The sequence below is a fragment of the Macrotis lagotis genome, chromosome 3 (assembly GCF_037893015.1).
Source record: "Macrotis lagotis isolate mMagLag1 chromosome 3, bilby.v1.9.chrom.fasta, whole genome shotgun sequence".
Lineage (NCBI taxonomy): Eukaryota > Metazoa > Chordata > Mammalia > Peramelemorphia > Peramelidae > Macrotis > Macrotis lagotis.
The window spans coordinates 255,384,512-255,403,430 of NC_133660.1; the positions used below are offsets into that span (position 1 = coordinate 255,384,512).

Here is an 18,919-nt window from a genome sequence, read left to right on the forward strand (position 1 = left end):
CCTCTTAAGGAGTTCTGCGAGTCAGGCCCCGGATCCTCACTTGCTTCATTTCAGCTACACAGACACACACCATTCTGGATTGCTCATAGGCAGAGCTCCAACTCATCTTTAATAAGCTCACAGTAATTCAATGTGTGCACTCATCTTCTGGCCAGTACTTCAGCCCGTTTGGCCTTTCAAGAAATCCTGTTTCTGAGATGTCATTACCCCAAGATCCTTGACCTGTTCTTCCCTGTCCATTTCCTAACTTTGAGAAATCTTCTCACACAGGGTCAGCATCCTTGGATGAAACTTTCTCCAAAGCATTGGGGGGAAATTCCCAGATCCACATCACCAGTCATTTCACTAGAGCTGACCTTTCTCTTCCCTCCTCTTTTATGAACAGCAACCCTGACTGATTAACCATATGGAATAAAACCACTTTCTGATTTTCCCACTTCTGAATGTCTCCATTGCAATTAGTTTTTCACTCTTTGCTCTTTTCACATATTGAGACAGGCCCTTAGGAGTGATGAGCAATGAAGCCCTAAGACTCATCTTTCAGGTACTCAGTGTAATTGCCTATGTACATATCCACTGGGCATTTTTCTCATCTTTGCTAAGGTCATGATTCGTGGTTCCCATTCAAAGAAAACACACTTCAATTGCAGTTGTCCGTCCATTTAGGTACCCTTCAAATGCCAAATTTATAACCACTCTTAACTGACCAGACATGGAGGAAAGATCAAATATTCATTTTTTTTTATCATTTCAACCTTGTTTTAGAAGTTGGTAGAGAAGTAGGAGATCTGACATACCTTGGCATTTACTATATACTTCAGCAACTTTCTCTCCTCTTGAGTGGGCTCCATCCAGTTACCCATGACTACCATGCGCCTACTAGGAGTATTGGTGAAAATTATTTTCCCAGGTTTACCCTCAAAGACTCGTCGCCCTATAAAGAGAATTTAGAAATTTTAGGTTTTCAATTAAGTATAGACTTTTCTATTTTACATGAATCAGACTTTTTATTTGTGTTTAGATTCAATGACCCAAGTACCCCTAAATAATGACCATTTAACATTTTTGGATGATTTTAAAGTTTGGAAAGTGCTTCACAAATAAGGTTTCATTTGATCTTCATGATAACCCTAAGAAGTACGGTTTATTTTTTTGCTCTTTTTTTTGCTATTTTTGTCCTTCATAATCAAAGAAGTCTATGACATCAAATGAATGGTGGCATGACATGTGCATCATATTGATTATAGTAAGAGAAATGTTATGCAGAGACAGTTTTCTCACTGTTTTTTACAGAATAATCATCACCCTGTGACCTGATCATGTAGGAAAAAGAACATCTATGATAGTCTGGATAATGTGGGGGTCCTTGGTCTTATGCATATTGGTTCCCTCCTAAATCAGTGAGGCACTATGGTGCTCTAGCTGGGCATAACACCAATATGGTGCTTTTTTTGATCATCACAGCATTGTCACAACTAACCTGTGGGAACAACTACCCTGTCTTTCAATACTCTAATCATCTGCACAGTAGATTTGCAGTTTTTGACAATCTATCTCTCAATGGATCATAAGTAAGGTGATTGACTTCAACTCAGTTGTACTCAGTTGTTTTAACAGATGAGGAAACTGAAGCTGAGGAACAGAGAAGTGATTTGCTCAGGGGGGAACAGATCACAGTATCCAACTTAAGGTCTTTTGACTCCAAGACCAGCAATATGGCATCTGTTCATAGTGAAGATTACATTACATCAAGAATCTGAGATTTTTTTCAGTACGGGAATTCCAGGATAGACTGGATCCCATCTATAATGCTTTTGTAGTTGAACCATGACCAAAGACTCAAATAAATCATATGATTTGCCCATAATCACTCGGTTAGTAAAAACTAGAGAAAGTATTTGAACCTCAAAAGTAGTTTCTGACTCCAAATCCAATGCTCTCATCTCTATGCAAAATTGCTTTTCCAAGACAATAAAGAAACCAGATCATTTCGAGATGGCACAAAGGACCCACTGACTTCTACTACTTCCCACTGATTCATTCACCTTGGGCAAACAAGAGATGAAATCAAGTTAGACTCTGCATTCCTTGGAGTCAGTGACTCTGGAACCAAGCTAGAATTAAACTGGCTAGAATTGTTTTCACTACTGGATATGAACTTCTCAAGAGTTGGGGGTATATTAGATCAGATAAGGCCATTATTAGGCACTTGCTAGACCTATGCTAGTCACTGTGCTCCTTTTCCATTTATATTTCCAGTCCATATCCTGCCTGATAAGTGGGTTTTCCTTCAATCATTTGTTCATACATGTAAACAAAGATAGGAGACATGGTTGACTGCTTTCCAATAAATTGGTTATTGTTCCTTTCTTAGAGAATGACAGAATTTAGAGTGGAAGGACCCTTAAAGTCCAAAGGTATGGAGGAAAAGGGCAGTATTTGTGCAAGCCATAGCAGCTGACCCAATGTAGGGGGAGCTTACATCAAAAGAAGGGGAGATGGAGCTGGACAGTTTGGGGAGAATCTTGAAGATGAAGCTGCAGCTCAGGTTTTTCAGATGGTCAGAAACAGACCTCTTCCTGCTGCCTAGCCAGACCAAGACTGTGCCTTTCTAGAGCCCAATACCCATGGCCCAGTTTCCCTGTGATTTGCTTGGAGAGAATTCACTGGTGACCTATATTGTCACCATCACCTCCATTAGACCGGGAACATATGGTTTGTTCTTTTATAATAATAAGCTTTTCCCCACAATTAGCTGCATGGCCTGGGGATTAAGCATTTCTAAAATAATATTAACTCAAGAGATAGGAGCCTTTTGCTTCTATCTAATCACACCCCGGGAGCATGATTAGCTCCTGACACCTTTCTCTGCCCTTTGTTCTCAAAGAAGCTGGGAAGACAGAACGCCTGCCCTGTGATATTGGATGCTAAAAAATGGTTTATCCAGGATTTAAGATGCAGAAAGGTCTGTATTTTTTAAAATGGGCCACATAACAAAGGAACTATAAGAAGAGATAAATAAAATATTATATGAGTGTATTAAAATGTCTTCTTTCTCCATTTTACAAATATCTACTTTGCTCCTTTAAAAAGGTATTTGATCAAAGAAATGAGGTTTCTGAGAGCTTTGTATAAAACCTAAAGGTGAAGTTTATTCTTAGTTGTCTAAGGTTACTGTTGTTAATGGAAAAGAATTAATGTGTTGAAGGTTTCTTAGAGATAGACAAAACAATAATTCTCATTTATATAGCTTTTGCAAGGTATTTTGCACATAATCTCAAGTGAGGCAGCTTGGTAGTATAGGGATAGAAATCTGAACTTGGCACTTTAGATAAAGTCTCAGATTTTTACTAGTTGTGTGACCCTAGGCAAGTCATTTAGATCCTCTGCACCTCAGTTTCTTTCTCTGTAAAATGAGGAAAATAGCACCTACTATCTAGGGTTGTGGGGGGTAAAATGAGGCAATATTTGCAAGGCGCTCTGCAAACCATCAAGAACTATATCTAGATTAGTTATTGTTATTGCTATTATCGTTATTATGATTCCTGACAACATAGCGAGGAAGGTAATACAAAAAGAATTATTGATCTCTTTTTAAAGATGAGAAATGAAGAGTAGGAAAGGGTAAATGATGTATATATGTATATATATATATACATATATAGTCACAAAACCAGTGTCAGAGATTGCATTTGAACCCAAATTTTCTGACTCCAAATGAGCTCTTTACCCATTATTTCAGGGTTTATAACCTTATTTTGTTTGCTCCGACTTTCATAATCAAAGAAAGTGCAAAACTTCAGTTAGAGGTTAGTGAAAAGAAAAGATGTAATATTCTTCCCATTTAATTTCATAGATTCCCTAATAGAATGTATCCATGAAACCCCAGGTTAAGGATTCTTGAACAAGGCTATAATTTGTTTGCTCTTTGCTTGTTTAGGGCCAACAATCCCTAGTATATATAGCAACTTCCTCCACCAAGAACACCACCTCTGTAACATATAGTCTTTTTTTAAATTTATTTTTTATTCTCATTTTGTACAAATGGTTTTTTTTACATTAACAAAATATTCTTGTTTACAAGTAAACAAAATACCCCCCCCCATGAATATAGATAGACTTGCTTGGGTGAAAAAAGTAAAGGGGAGAGAAAAAAAAATAAAATTAAAAAAAAATAATAGTAATAATTGTAGGTATGGCCAGGTGGCGCAATGGACGAAGCACCAGCCCTGGAGCCACGAGCACCTGAGTCCATATCCAGCCTCGTAAACCCAACAATCACCCAGCCGTGTGACATGCAAGCCACCCGATCCCCACTGCCCTGCTAAAACCAAAAAGAAGAAAAGAAAAAAAAAAGACCCAAAATAAAATAAAATAGTAATAATCGTAGGGGTGGCTGGGTGGCAGACAGAGCATTGGCCCTTGAGCCAGGAGCACCTGGGTCCAAATCTGGCCCCAGACACCCAAAGATCACCCTGCTATGTGACCCCAGGCAGGCCATCCAGCCCCACTTGCCCTGCACCCTCCCTTAAATAATAATAACAAGAAATGTGCTTAAGTCTTTGTTCCAACACCAGCAACTCTGTCACGGGTGGATCACGTTCTTTATGATAAGTCCATCACAAAAGTTACTTCCATATTTTTCCACTGTTGCCATTGCTGATCGCAACTCCCTCCTTTCTTATTTCTCCACCACCATGTACTATATTTTCTCTCTCCTTTCACTGTGACTCTGCTGTAGGGTCGCTGAGTGACGCAGCAGACAGATTCCCTGGTCCTGGGGCCAAGAAGCCCTGAGCCCCCATACCACCCCTTAGTCCCAGAATCCACCTGGCCCTATGGTCCTGGGCAGGCCTTCCAATCCCAGCCCCTTGCAAGAAGTAAAAAAGAAAATGTGTTATATCTGACCACTGTCCCCCCATGGTCCATCCTCTCCTCCTTTATTCACATACCCACCCCTTCCCCCTGCTCCCTCCTCCTTCTTACTCCAGATGTCTATACCCCATTGAGTATATTTGCTGTTTCCTCTCCTAGCCATCTCTGATGAGAGCAAAGGTTCCCTCATTCCCCCTTGCCTCCCCCCTTCCATATGATTGCAACAGCTCATTGCAATAAAAAAAAATCTTATTATGTGAAATATCTTGGCCTATTCCCCCTCTCCTTTTTCTTTCTCCCATTCCATTTCCCTTTTTTTCTATTGACTCCATTTTTACACCATATTTTATCTTCGAATTCAGCTTTCTCCTTTGCTTCAACTATAAAAGCTCCCTCTACCTGCTCTATTAAATGAGATGGTTCATATGAATATTATCAGTATCATTTTTCTATACATGCAGTTCATCCTCATTAAGTCCCTCATATTTCCCCCCTCTCCTCCAATCTCCATGCTTCACCTGAGTCCTGTATCTGAAGATCAAACCTTCTGTTCAGCTCTGGCCATTCCAAAAGGAACATTTGAAATTCCCCTGGCTCATTGAAAGTCCATCATTTTCCCTGGAAGAGAACATTCAGCCTTGCTGGGTAGTTCATTCTTGGCTGCATTCTAAGCTCTTTTGCCTTCCAGTATTTTGTATTCCAAGCCCTACAAGCTTCCAATGTAGCTGTTGCTAAGTCCTGTGTGATCCTGACTACAGCTCCACGATATTTGAACTGTGTCCTTCTACACAGCTGCTTGTAATATTTTCTCTTTGACTTGGGAGTTCTGGAACTTGGCTATAATATTCCTAGGGGTTGTTTTTTGGGGATCTCTTTCTCGGGGGGATCAGTGGATTCTCTCCATTTCTATTTTGCCCTCTGCTTCTAGAATATCAGGGCAATTTTCCTGTTGTAATTCTTTGAAAATGATGTAAAGGCTCTTTTCCTGATCATGACTTTCAGGTATTCCAATAATTTTTAAATTATCTTTTCTAAGTCTGTTTTCCATATCAGTTGTTTTTTCAATGAGATATTTCACATTTTCTTCTAATTTTTCATTTTTTTTGTTTTGAAGTATTGATTCCTGATTTCTGGTAAATTCACCAATCTCCCTGAATTCTATTCTTTGTCTGAAGGATTTGTTCTCCTCAGAGAGTTTTCTTATCTCTTTTTCCATCTGGCCAATTTTGCTTTTTAAAGCATTCTTCTCCTCAATAACTTTTTGAACTGTTTTATCCATTTGACCTAAGCTGGTTTTTAGCATGCTATTTTCTTCAGCATTTTTTTGGATTTCCTTGACTAAGCTGCTGACTTCATTTTCATGTTTTTCCTGCATTTCTCTCCTTTCTTTCCCCAGTTTTTCTTCCAACTCCCTCATTTGATTTTCAAAGTCCTTTTTGAGCTCTGTCATAGCCTGAGCCCAATTTCTGTTTTTCTTGGAGTCTTTAGATGCAGGAGCTTGTGCTTCCTCATCTTCAGAAGTGAGTATTTTGATCCTTCTTGGTCTCATTTGCAAAATATTTCTCAGTAGTCTTCTTTTTGTTTCTCTGCTTGCTCATTTCCCCAGCCTGGGCCTGGTTTGGGGGTGCTTCCTGAGCTTTTGGTACACTCCCACAAGAGTCTTAGTGTGTGAGGCTCTGTCCTCCCTCCTGGTCTGTGAATGACCATAAGCGCCCCCCTCTGCCACGGGGCCGAGGTGGGGGGCCCTAGACTGGGATCAGGATCTGAATGTGGTCAGAGCCCCAGAGTCTTGTTCCAGGGGCAGAGGACAGAGCTAGGCAGTCTCTCTTCACTCCCCTCCCTCAGCTCAATGGGCTCATGCCCTGAGGGCTCCTGCTTACTGGCTGCTGCCTGTGTGCCCTGAGGGCTGGGCTACACGTGCTGGCTCTGGCAGAGGTCCCCCACTGTTCCCCCACTTTGTGCTCGGTGCTCACCAGGGTGTAGCTCAGGAGACTCCCCCTAGCCCTGGGGCTGCCTCCAGGAGGCTAAAGTTCTTTCGCTCTGGCTGGCCACCCCTCCGACCCGGGAGAAGAGCCTTTCTGCTCTTTTCCAGGTTCCCTTGAGTAGGAGAACTGCCTCTCTGGGTCCCTTTGTGGGTTCTGTCTCTTGAAAGTTTAGTTAGAGTCCTTAGTCCATGAGTTTTATCAGATAGCTCCTAAGACTCGATCCCTTCTTGTCGGCATTGTAACATATAGTCTTAAAGGTTTTCCTGGGGCCAGGGACTTACCCAGGGTCAGACATACAGGATGCTTCAGAGGTCGGATTTAAACCTGGGTCATTCTGGTTCCAAAGCTGGCTTTTCATGATTCTCAAAACAAGATAATTTTACTAAAATATTTTTTAGTATAGGGTAGTAAGCAGAGTGCTTAGGGAGATTCTCTTGTGTTCCCACTGAGATGAGTTTAGCCTGATGATTTAAAATAAGGAGAGACTATGGGATCTGTATAGGAGCTAATCCAATACATTCTGGAATTCTACTCTGGATTGGGACTATCCTAATCTGTGAGAGAAAGAGGAAACACTTGTTGACCTAAACCATTCTCTCTCTCTAGATGGCCCCAGCATATGTGTCACAATCCATCTATGCATCCATCCATCCATCCATCCATCCATCCATGCCAGCATCCATCAGAGAACAGCAAACTTCACACATACACACACACACACACAAACACACATTACACACACACACACACACACACACACACACACACACACACAATTCTATTCCAGGGAACAGTAATAAAAACAATGATCCCATTACTTCTGAAGAGAGGGTAAAATCACTGAAGGATGTCTCCATTATATCATCTCTGTAACCTCTCCACAAAAATTCTCTCATTTGACCACCACTCCTCTACGTGGACAACCTCTCTCTATGAGAATATAATTTGCATGAGGGTAAGAATGGCTTTTTATTTTGGATTTATGTCACCAGTTGCTACCTGGTATGTCTTAGGTACTATGTACTATTTTTCCCCACTTTATTTATACCTCCATCTTCTCAAGGACATTCCTTTGATTTCCTAATAATTTGGCCATTATAAAATGTAAGGGTTCTCACATACTAGATGAAGCATTTCAAATCAAACATTATGGTATAACTACAGCAATTAGAACCCATCAGGAACTAAAGAGATTCCAAATGAGAGAAAGAAATTCAAGTTATAGGAAAGAAAAAAAGGGCTTATAGATAAAATGAAAAGTATTTCCTTCTCTCAATCAATCAACATTTATTAAGCACCTACTGTTTGCCAAGCAGTTCTCAAGTAGCTTATATTTTACCCAGAAAAAACAATAGTTATATGGCAAGTCAATGCAAGGTAATTTGGAGGTAGGGGGAGAAAAGAGCTAGTAATTTTGGAATCAATAAAGACTTCCTATAAAATAAAAATTAAAAATAAAAGTTAATGTGGACAATAGACTTCATCATTCCATGGTCAGATGGTTGATGAGCCTCTCTAAGCTTAGTTTGGTACTTAGGCTCTGTGTGGTCCAAGTTTCTAAGGGATAGAGGTGAAAAGGGACCAGAGAAACTACCTGGTTTGGTCCACTAAGAAGATGACTACTGCTAGCATGGGTGATTTTTAAATGCTATGAAGCATCCCTAATATAACATCAGCATAAAAATAGTAAATACCAGATCTCTGGTGGAATTTTAATAATTTCATTTCATCCACATTCACTTTCACCCAACAATCAATCCCCTATCTTATATTTAGCTCTAATTGCACACTGAACAGGGAGGAATTGTGGATCTTTGTCCCAAGCTCTTATCCATCAAGTATGGTGAAGTATAGATGTCTGTGTGTTCTTGTGAATTCTAGCTATGGTAGCTATCTTTTTATGTATGTATATATGAATATTCATTATTTCCTCTAAATAAATATATCTATGTCAGAGTTTATATTTGTGTATGTAATGTTTTAGGGACAAATCATAGTATATTAAAGGACATAGATAATATGAAGAGGCAAGAATATATAGGGAATGGACAACCACTCCAGTATCTTTGCCAAAAAACAATCCCAGAAAGGGGTCACAAAGAGTCACACAAGATTTAAAAATGACTGATCAGCAACAACAACCATTTATCAGTGAGCAATGTGATGGATTTTATTGGGATATGGGAAGGTATAAAGTGTGAACATGGATTATATTTTTTGCAGTACAATGGTTTATATATTTATCAAAGTAGAACAATGTGGGGTATATTTCAAATTATATTGAGGTATAATTTAGAGAATGTTTAAAGTTTAGGATATAATGTGATGGAAAGTTCATTAGAAGTAAAATAGGGGGGATTTTAAACAGAAATTTTGGTTTAAAAACATTTGTGATGTTGGGCAAATCACATATTTAACCTTTCTGAAACAATTGCTGGCAACAAGAAAGATCTTTCTATAGTTATAGTACCTTCTGGTTCTAAATTCTCTGGCACTAGAGGGATAGTACTTCCTTCATTTTCAGGAAATCTCCCTAGAGAGATCTAAGGATAATCACCAATGTCAAAGACAATGAAATTTAAGCTCAGGGATTAATTTTAGGAAGATCACGTGTCCTAGACTAGTCTCTCCCCCCACCAAATGTCATATAAAATATAAAGGAGAGATTCCACAATCCACAACCCCATTTCAATTAATATAATGTAATCAGTATAGTGACATAGTAACTTTAAATAAGGTGGGTCATGGAATACCATTCTCCCCCCCAACCAAAGTAAATAAAGGATTGGAGTTATGATTTCACCAAAGAAAAATTCCAGATGAAAATCTATCTAATGCAAGGTCCACCACCAACTCTCCAATTTATAATGAAATGCCTGAGAGTCAATATGTATCAGTCGGTATTTAAACCCAGGTCTTCCTACCTTCAAAGCTATCCACTCTGCCATGCTGCCTCTCAAAGAAGATGTTAGTTAGATTAAAGTCAATGGATATGTATGATGGCAGAGTGGAGAGAGGCTGACATCGCAGTTAGAAAATGGATTCAATTCTGGTCTCTGAAATATAATGACTATGTAATCCTGAGCAAATCATTTCATCTTCCAAACCTTCTGGTAACTTTGAGACTGTTGAGATATGAAGTGGGTGATGATATTCCCTGATAGGAGGTCATTCAAAGGTATAGTCCCAACCTTTAAATGTGGAAACCCTTCTATGAGAACCCAGAGACCCAATCATGAAAAAAAAATGTCCTATGTCTGTCCACAGTCAGCAGAGGGATGAGTCATATATAGTCATAGCTTTAAGTCAGAATATCAGAAATACATAGGAAAGGTCAAACAGTTAAATAGTTTCAAAGAAGAAAGAATCTCTTCTTGGGGATTTCAGAGTGGTTATTGGAGAGAACCCTGGCCATGGAGTCAAAGTGTGAAGAAAATGGTCAAGTAACGATGCTTAAGGCTGGAAAACTCATTGATTAGGGAAGAAAAAATCATAGAACTTCAGTGAGAAAGTACCTCTAAGGTCATTTAATTTACCTCATTTTACAAATTAGGAAATAGAGGCCCAGTGAGTTCAAGTGATCTGCCCAAGATCTTATAGATAGTAGCATCAGAGGCAGTATTTGAACTCAGATTCTTTGACACTAGGACCAACTCCCTCTTCATTGTAACTTGTTAGCTTTTGGGTATAACCACTGAAAGAATTAGAAAAGTTAAGAGGGGGAATGAAGGGAAGAAAAGTGGGAGAGAAAAGAGGAAGATGATAAATTTCATTTGGGACAGATTGAGTTTGTAATATGGGTAGGGTATCTGATATTGTGACTATTAAATACATTAAATATAAAAATTTAATATAAAACTATTAAACTCAATATTTAAAAATGTGACATTAGCTGTGAGATTCATATCATCTTTTATAACTGTGTTTTGTCTATTGTTCATTAGCTGAATACCTATCTAGGTATTATCAATCTATAAATTGAGGTCATATTGTGAATTCAACAAAACATATTATTTTTTTATACCAACCTTTTAACTGTCTCATTTTGTGTTTCATAATGTCCAGATCAGCCAAAATTCTGTCCTTCGCTAGCCAGTTCTTTCTCTCAAGTTTTTCTGATCTTTTCAAAGCTGTAATCATAGAAACTCAGGGTCTTTATCTCAAATTCTCTTATCAACAGCAATTTATCACAAAAGCTAATAATTTGTAATGCCCCTGGAAATCCATGAGATAGATCCAATTAGAGACAAGTAATTAAAAGGTGAGGGTCATCAAAAAGAAACACCTTTGAAAGATGACAGAGCTTAAGGCAGATCCATGTGGAATCAAAGAGAGGAAAAAATAGAACCACTGCTTTATTATAAAGATTCAGCATATGCAAAAGCCATCTTTCATCTCTTGGTCCCCAAATCTATTCAGTGGTGATGGAAATCTGGTTTGGAATCATTTGTTTTTTAAACACCCACCTACTGCCTAAAGGGGGCAATTCTTAAAAATGAAGATGTGCAGACAGGTCTTCCTCATGGTGAATTAAACTCATTTGTTATTTTGCAATGTATACCATTATTCGCAGCCTTGTATATAGAGAATCTCTTTATCACCTAAATTAGACATTTTCCCAGACAAAACATTCTATCCCCGTAAGAAAAAAAGGCACATCTGGGATATGAAGCCATCCATCCTCTTGCACATATAAATTGATAGACCCAACTATTCATCCTTTGCATAAATGTGGCACTAGGTTGACATGGACACATATTTAATTCATTTTCCATAAAGTAAAGGGGGAATTGATTCCCTTCCCCACCCTTTCTCTTACCATCCAGAGGTATAAATGATTCCCCACTTGAAACCCAGACTTCGATTGGATTTTTGAGAATGAGGGAAAGCAAAGAAGCATTGAAAGGAGGCAAACGAGGTGACATCGTGGATTGTAGAGATGACATCGTGGATTGTAGAGATGACATCGTGGATTGTAGAGATGACTTGATTTCCCCTTGGTTTGTTTTTTTATCTGAGAAAAAGAACAAAAAGTTTATTTTAATTAAAAATTAAAGAAATATTTATTAATTTTATTTTTTGTCCTTTCTTTTAAAATAAGACATACTATAAAAGGAGTTGAGTTTGTAACAACAACAAAAAATATCAGAAATTTAGCATTTTATAAAATGTTAGATAAGAGTCTCTTTGTAAATATTATTTATATAAATACTCAAAAAATGTGCCAGAGAGCAAGCAAATAACACCTAACCTCCCATTAGAACTTACTACTCTTAATCAGGAATTACGTGCCAAAAGGTTAAGACTTTTTTAGATGACTTTCTGTGACCTATCCATAGTCTCAGTGGTCAACGTCATTCTGATAGAACTGATTTTATTCAATGATTGAATGAAAAAGTCTATTATCTATTGCTTCACACATGATGTATTTTCATCAATAATGCCTATATTCTACACATTTATGTTTACTCCAATAGATATGTCTTTTGTCTATCTATCCCTTTATTTATTCCCCTTATGTATTCATTCATTCATTCATACATCTGCTTATTTATTCAGTCAGTCAGTCAGACAGTCATTCATTCATTTATTTATTTAGGAGGCAATAGGCAGCCACAGAAGAGTTTTGAACCAAGGAATGACAAAACCAGATTTTGATATAACAAATATTAGCCTGGAGCAATGTGAAAGATGAATTGTAAAAGGTAGACAAAGAGTTAAGGCCTCTATGACTATTAAAATAATCCATGGGAGTGTAAAGAGATTTTTTATTAGGGTAATGGCAGTGAGAATAGGTAGGGAAGAGATTTAAGAAATGCATCAGTGTAAATAAATGAAACCACCCATTTGGTTTGTATGTGATTGACCATAAATGGAACTAGTAAGCCAGTTGGCAAACATTTATTGAGCATCTCCTACACTAGGTAGTTTGGACAGACTTCATGAGATAGTGGAGGATAGAAGGGACTGGCATGCCATGCTCCTTGGGGTCATAAAAAGCTGGAAATGACTGAATGAATGAATGACAATGTCTGGCATTGTGATAAGCTCAGGGGATAGAAAGGCAAAAGGCAATCCTTGTTCTTGAGGAGTTCATAGTCTAATGGTAGAAACAATAAGTAAACTGTGTCTAAATAAGATATATTTAGGATAAATTGGAGGCAATCAACAGAAGGAAGGCATCAGTATTATTAGAAAAAAACCTGTTGAAACGGACTTACTTGTAGCAAGTCAGTTCCCCCCCCTCTGGGGACCACAACTCCCTTCATCTTTAATTAAGGAGTTGTAAGAGATGGGTTACAAGATCCCTTCCAAGTCTGAAATCCAATGACAATTACTTTGAAATCTAGAATTAAAGAATATTGTAGAGGAAAGCCTTCTGGGTCTTCAAGTTCAACTCCATCATTTGTGAGTTGTGGAATTCTGAGGCCCAGAAAGGCTAATGAAGGTACCCTTGTTCACCTTCACACAGCTAGCAAGTGACAGTGCCCAAGGCTAAAATGCAAGTTTCCTGATTCACATTCCAGGGTTAATTCAATTCCACCATGTTGGATTTACCTTCTATACTCTGAACTGACATGTCTTTGTTCTCCTCTGGCGGCAAATTTTTTTTTTCTCCAGAGTCTTTGTGTTTCAAGAAGTCATTCACAGCCCACACAATTAAATCATTTAGGTTAAGAATGGTGGTGCCATCCCATGTATAGAGTCTAGAAGCTGCTCTGGTCAGACCAAGTTGGGTTGTGCATTCTGAAAGAAGCTGCAAAATGAACATTGTGAGAACTTAGGAAGTAGGGTAGTGTCATGGATGGTGACTGCACTAGGAAGAAAGTCATTCTTCAGTTTGATATAGCAATTCATTAGGAACTCTTCTCCTAACTATAACTTATTACTTGTAATATATGTGTATATATTGATATGGATGGGGGTATAGATAAGTATATATTTATCTATTTATGGGCATATATGTATAGATTTATATATATATATATATATGCTTATATGATGCAAACAATATAGACTATGCACACATACACCTATATATTGATTTATATATAGGCATTCATATATCTATATAAATATACATTATAATATATAGGTTGAATATAGACTCATATGTTAATATATGCCTATATATATACAATATATGTGTATGCATACATATAATCTGTATTGTCAAAGACATTCATCTTATACTCCTATGACAATTCCTCCATCCATCCATTTTAATAATAAGTCCATACATACACATAGGACATTGGATCACATTTTCTAATCAAGGTATTTCCTTGTGGTAAGACCTAAAAAAATATCATTCATTGCCATTCTTCTAATGTGGCTTAGCATTTCGATAGAACTTCCTATGTAAGAACTGCTTTGAAATGAATGATTAGTTAACCTTCATGACCAAGCTGTTGGGAAAATGGATGATAAATGTCATTACCTTCATTTTACAATGGAGAAGGGGGCAGGAAGGTTAAATTGTTTGCCTGAGGACACAAAACCAGGCAGTGATGGAGCCTAGATGAGGCCATGTGAGCCTCTGGTTCCTTGGCTTTTGTTAGTTTACTGAGCACCAGTGTCTTCCCAATAAACATTATTTATGTTCAACTACAAAGAGAATTCCTTTTTTTTTGCAAGGAAGAATCTAAAGTCAATTCTTTTCTTGATCTCTTATGCTTCCATCTAGTACTATCCTTAATATTTAAATATGAGATTATGGATCATGCCTCCCATATCTCATTAAGAGAGTGCAATGAGATCAAACATTTAAAGTACATTAGGTGCCCAAGGGGCTGTCTAACCTAAAGCCTCCTGATTCACCTTCCCCAGGCTGTATGCTTGGAGCTGTTTCTCCATCAGTTGTGTGGGCAACTTTTAGACTCTCATCTTCATCTTTCAGTCACAAAGTTCCTGTATTTTGTGAAATGGCTGCCATCAATGGGTGGAGAACACATTCTCTACGGAAAGCTAACTGGTCTCTGGTGGGATCTAAATTAGATTACACTTGGAAAAGTATGAAGTGCTCCAGGGGATTAATTATTACTGAACCCAGAGGTGGCAAGTCATAGTTTGAAACCCATGGGAGAGAACAAAGAATCAGCCATTGTCTTCCAACAAAAATACTTATGAAACCAATATAATGATATACTAATTATGGGTGAACTGCTGTTTTTTGTTGTTGAAAACCTGAGTTCCAGTTTTACTGATATACTTCATGATCTGGATAGACAATTATATATGGGGTCCCAATTTTGAGAGATTTAGTTAGTTCAGAAGAGTTAGCTCTTCTAGAAAAATCCTGGGGAGTCAGAAGGACAGATGTATCTGGAGATAAAGCTTAAAATCTTACTTCAGCATTGTGCTTTATAATTTATGCAGTGCTTTCATAGAGAAGAGATTTTACTAGGAAAGGACCTTGATTATTGATCTGTTGGTCTGTTTTTATTTGAAAAAATCTCCATGTGAAAAATGCATAAAGTGAGTTATAAATATCACCAAAGAGATGTATAACAGAAAAAGGAATGGGTGAGTCATATACCAAAAACAGAGGACAACCAAATTTATTTATTTATATCTGAAGTTTATTAAAACTAAATAGTAGGTGATCATTAGGACCTCATGTCAGAAGAGCTAGAGGAAATCCTACTCACCCCCAACATCAATGGGTGGATTCCCTTGTATTAGATATATAGGTAGACATGACTGAGAGTATTCAGGATGGTCAGTAGACATGGATGGGCTGTGACTGGCTTTGATGGGGAAAGGACTACATCAATGAGTTTCTGCTTCTGAGGGATGAAAATTAACTGAAAGTCCTTTAAAATGTCTAAAACTATCTTTACTATACCATTTTTATTCAATCTTTAAAATACATACATATGCATGTATATTATATATTTAGATATATATACATATATATATATAATATATGTTTCTCCAATATCTCAGCTTTCTAACAATCTAACAATCAATTCTTCAAGATACCCCTATTTTAGTGATAAGAAAATTGAGGTTTAAGCCAATTAAGGAATTTGTCCAGTCAGAGAATTCACAAATGTCAAAGGCAGAATTGAATTCAGATATTCCAAGCCCCAAGTTCCACAGTCTATTTCATATAAAAATAGTGTCAAACTCAAATAGAAATGGTGGCCACTAATAAATACATAACAATCTTTGTGGGCTGTATAATGGGTTAGTTTTAAAATGTAATATGATTTTTTATCTTATTGGATTTTTATTTACATTATTACATATTTTCCCAGTTTCAACCCAACTGTTCTAAAACACATTGTCCTTACCCCTATACTTTAAGTCCCACAAAAGCAAAACAAAACAAAAAACCTACCTCTATTTTCTCATAACTCTTTACTCAAGGAAATATTTTACACATGGATAAGAAAGAAAAGAGCAATTACATCATCTGCAAGATCTAGAATTGTTCAGAGCTTTTACCACCCAAGGCCACTACATAACAAGATAAAAAAATATAATGAAATCACAAAGTCTGAGAAGGAACCTAGAACCTGAATAATATAGCTACTTACCATAAGGAAAGATTGCGCAACAATTAATTTGCCATTGGCAGATCTTGTTCCGTTTTTATGTGCAATTATTTTCACCGGTGTCTGCCGCATGGCTGCCAAAATATTATGTGATAAAGGTTGTGTAGAGCCTCTTTGTTGAAAGTATAATAGAAGTTCCTCATAATGCCTTAGACTTTCGTTTTCACCAGAGGATAAATCAGCCTGTAAAACACCACAGAGCATACTGATGACATTTTTATTGTCATAAATTTCCTGAGACGAAATATTTGTTTTGGCATTGTGACCAAATTCTGTCTCCACATGATAAGAATATGTGTTTTTGACATTTATATTTTTCATTGGTTAGTTCATACTCATTATGAGATTTTGACATGAAAATTAAGTAATTAAACTTCTGACTAACCAAGAGGGCTATGGAACTTTTCTGGATATTCTAATATTGCCCCAAATTACAGTCAACTGCATGCTGAACAGAGCTACATCATTCTTTAGGTTCCAAGGGCAAATTCTCCACTACTGCTCAAAGGACAGTACCAAATCTACTGCAACTACTGCAACAAGGGTCCCTGGAGATGAATCAACCAGATCTCTCATTTCATAGAGGAAGAAACTTAGGGTCAGGGAGATGGAAAGTCCCAGATTTCAGTGTCTTCAGGACCAGGCCTCTGTCTTTTGATCCCTAGTCTAGTTCTTCTCCTCCATATGATTCCTGGACACATCTGCTCTTAAGGATGAAGGGTAAGAAGAATGCCCCACAATTCTTTCATGTAAAGAGCATGTCCCATATTGGTACTATGGGACATCTAGTAAACATCAATGTCTGAGTTCAAAATTCTTGAGTTTATTAGTTTTCCAAACTCCCAAGTATGATGGTGCTGAATTTCAAGGAACCATAGAGAGTAATCTACTAACAGCATAAATACTATGAGGATTGGGGTTATATCTGGTCTTCACTCCCCTTTCTTTGCTTGGTACTCTTTATACAATAGGTTCTTGGCAAATGTTTGCTGAACTGAATGACTTTGAAAAGATAACACACCTGAATGTTCTTCCTTTTAAAACTTATTTAAAAGTCTATCATCTAGTCAAAAACCAATCATATAATAATGTATGGAAAAGTTTGTATTAAGACTATCTCAAAGAGATCTTAATGAGAGAGTAATAAAAAAGAGACGTGTCTTTTCTTGTCCCAAAATGTCTTAGAAACAAAAATATCCTAATAATAATTTTTTAAAATATTTACTTTGTTTGCTTAGTTGTTTTCAGTTGTGTCCAATTTTCTTTGACTCCATTTGGTAGAGCTATGGGTATAGTTGGCATTTTATTCTCCAAATCATTTTACAGATGAGGAAACTAAGGCAAATGGGACTAAGGAACTTGCCCAAGGCCACACAGATACTAAATTTTTCAGTCTTCCTGACTCCAGGCCAGAAACAAATTCCCCATGCCACCTAGTTATCCCAGGAGTATTTACTAGTATATGAAGAACAGAGATCTGGTTATATCTATAAAGATTCAATCTCTCCCTGCTCCTGAAGTCTTGAAGTGAAACTGCAAGAAAATTGTTGTGGCCAGTATCAGCTAGAGGAACATGATGGGAATTGAAAGGTATTTTCTTTCCCCAAACCAAGTAGCACATAAGCCTGGGGGTCAACTGCTGAGGCAGAATCAAAGATTTCAAAAAAAAGACCTAACTGCCTTGTACTGAGCATTTTTTTCTGACTCTCTGGGTGTGATTCACAAGAGAGCTGAAATTTCCCTCAGTTCAATAAAGAACTGAGGTTTCAGATAGTGGAATAGAAGAGAAAACAGACTGTCCAATAAGATCAGTAATTTTCAGCTTAGCAGGCAGAATAGCCCAGTAGATGACATCAGCCACTCTTCAGAGAAGCCTCAACATTTGGAGATGGAGAAGCATTTCAACTATCACCAATCAATCAACTTCTATTCTTTAAGCACCTACTATGGTGTCAGGTACTTTTTGAGGTGTCTTAGTTACAAAGAGATAGAGTTTCTGAGAAGTAATGCTGGAGAGGAAGGATATTCTGAATATGGAGAGTAGCCAATTCAAAGAAACAGATGTGAGAAATATGTGAAGAAAAGCAGGAAATTTAGTGCGACTGTGGACCATAATGGTACATGAACATGGATAATGTGTCATTAGACTAGGTTGGGGCCAGTTTGTAAGACTGATTTTAAAGGTCAAATTCTAATGGTAATAGGGAGCCACTTGAGTTTATTAGAATTTTAAGAAAATCATTTGGGCAATTATGTGGAGTTGGCATGAGGAAAGATAGTGGGACCAATTACAAAGTTACTTCAATACTCCAGAGAAAGGAAATCAGGACCTGAACTAAGATAGGGGCTTTGTGAGTGAAGGGAAGTCAGGAAAGAAATGCTGTGAAGGTGGGAAGAACAATATTTAGCACCTGATTGTATATAAGAGTTGAGTGAAAATAAGGACAGAAGAATGAATTGGGGATTGTGAACCTGGAGGGACTGGAAGAATGCAGA

The 18,919-nt window shown here is 37.5% G+C and overlaps 1 protein-coding gene across 3 annotated transcripts in view; it reads right to left on the reverse strand.

Annotated features, from left to right (window-relative positions):
• Nucleotides 1–18,919, reverse strand: part of DCDC1 (doublecortin domain containing 1) — a 73,743-nt gene that overhangs the window by 25,140 nt on the left and 29,684 nt on the right. For all 3 annotated transcript variants that reach the window (XM_074230420.1, XM_074230419.1, XM_074230421.1), the window contains exons 9-13: nucleotides 16,406–16,606; nucleotides 13,419–13,617; nucleotides 11,680–11,874; nucleotides 10,889–10,990; nucleotides 798–934 (exon numbers count right to left, since the gene is read on the reverse strand). In XM_074230420.1, the coding sequence (XP_074086521.1) occupies nucleotides 798–934; nucleotides 10,889–10,990; nucleotides 11,680–11,874; nucleotides 13,419–13,617; nucleotides 16,406–16,606 (834 nt within the window). The remainder of the gene's footprint in view (nucleotides 1–797; nucleotides 935–10,888; nucleotides 10,991–11,679; nucleotides 11,875–13,418; nucleotides 13,618–16,405; nucleotides 16,607–18,919) is intronic.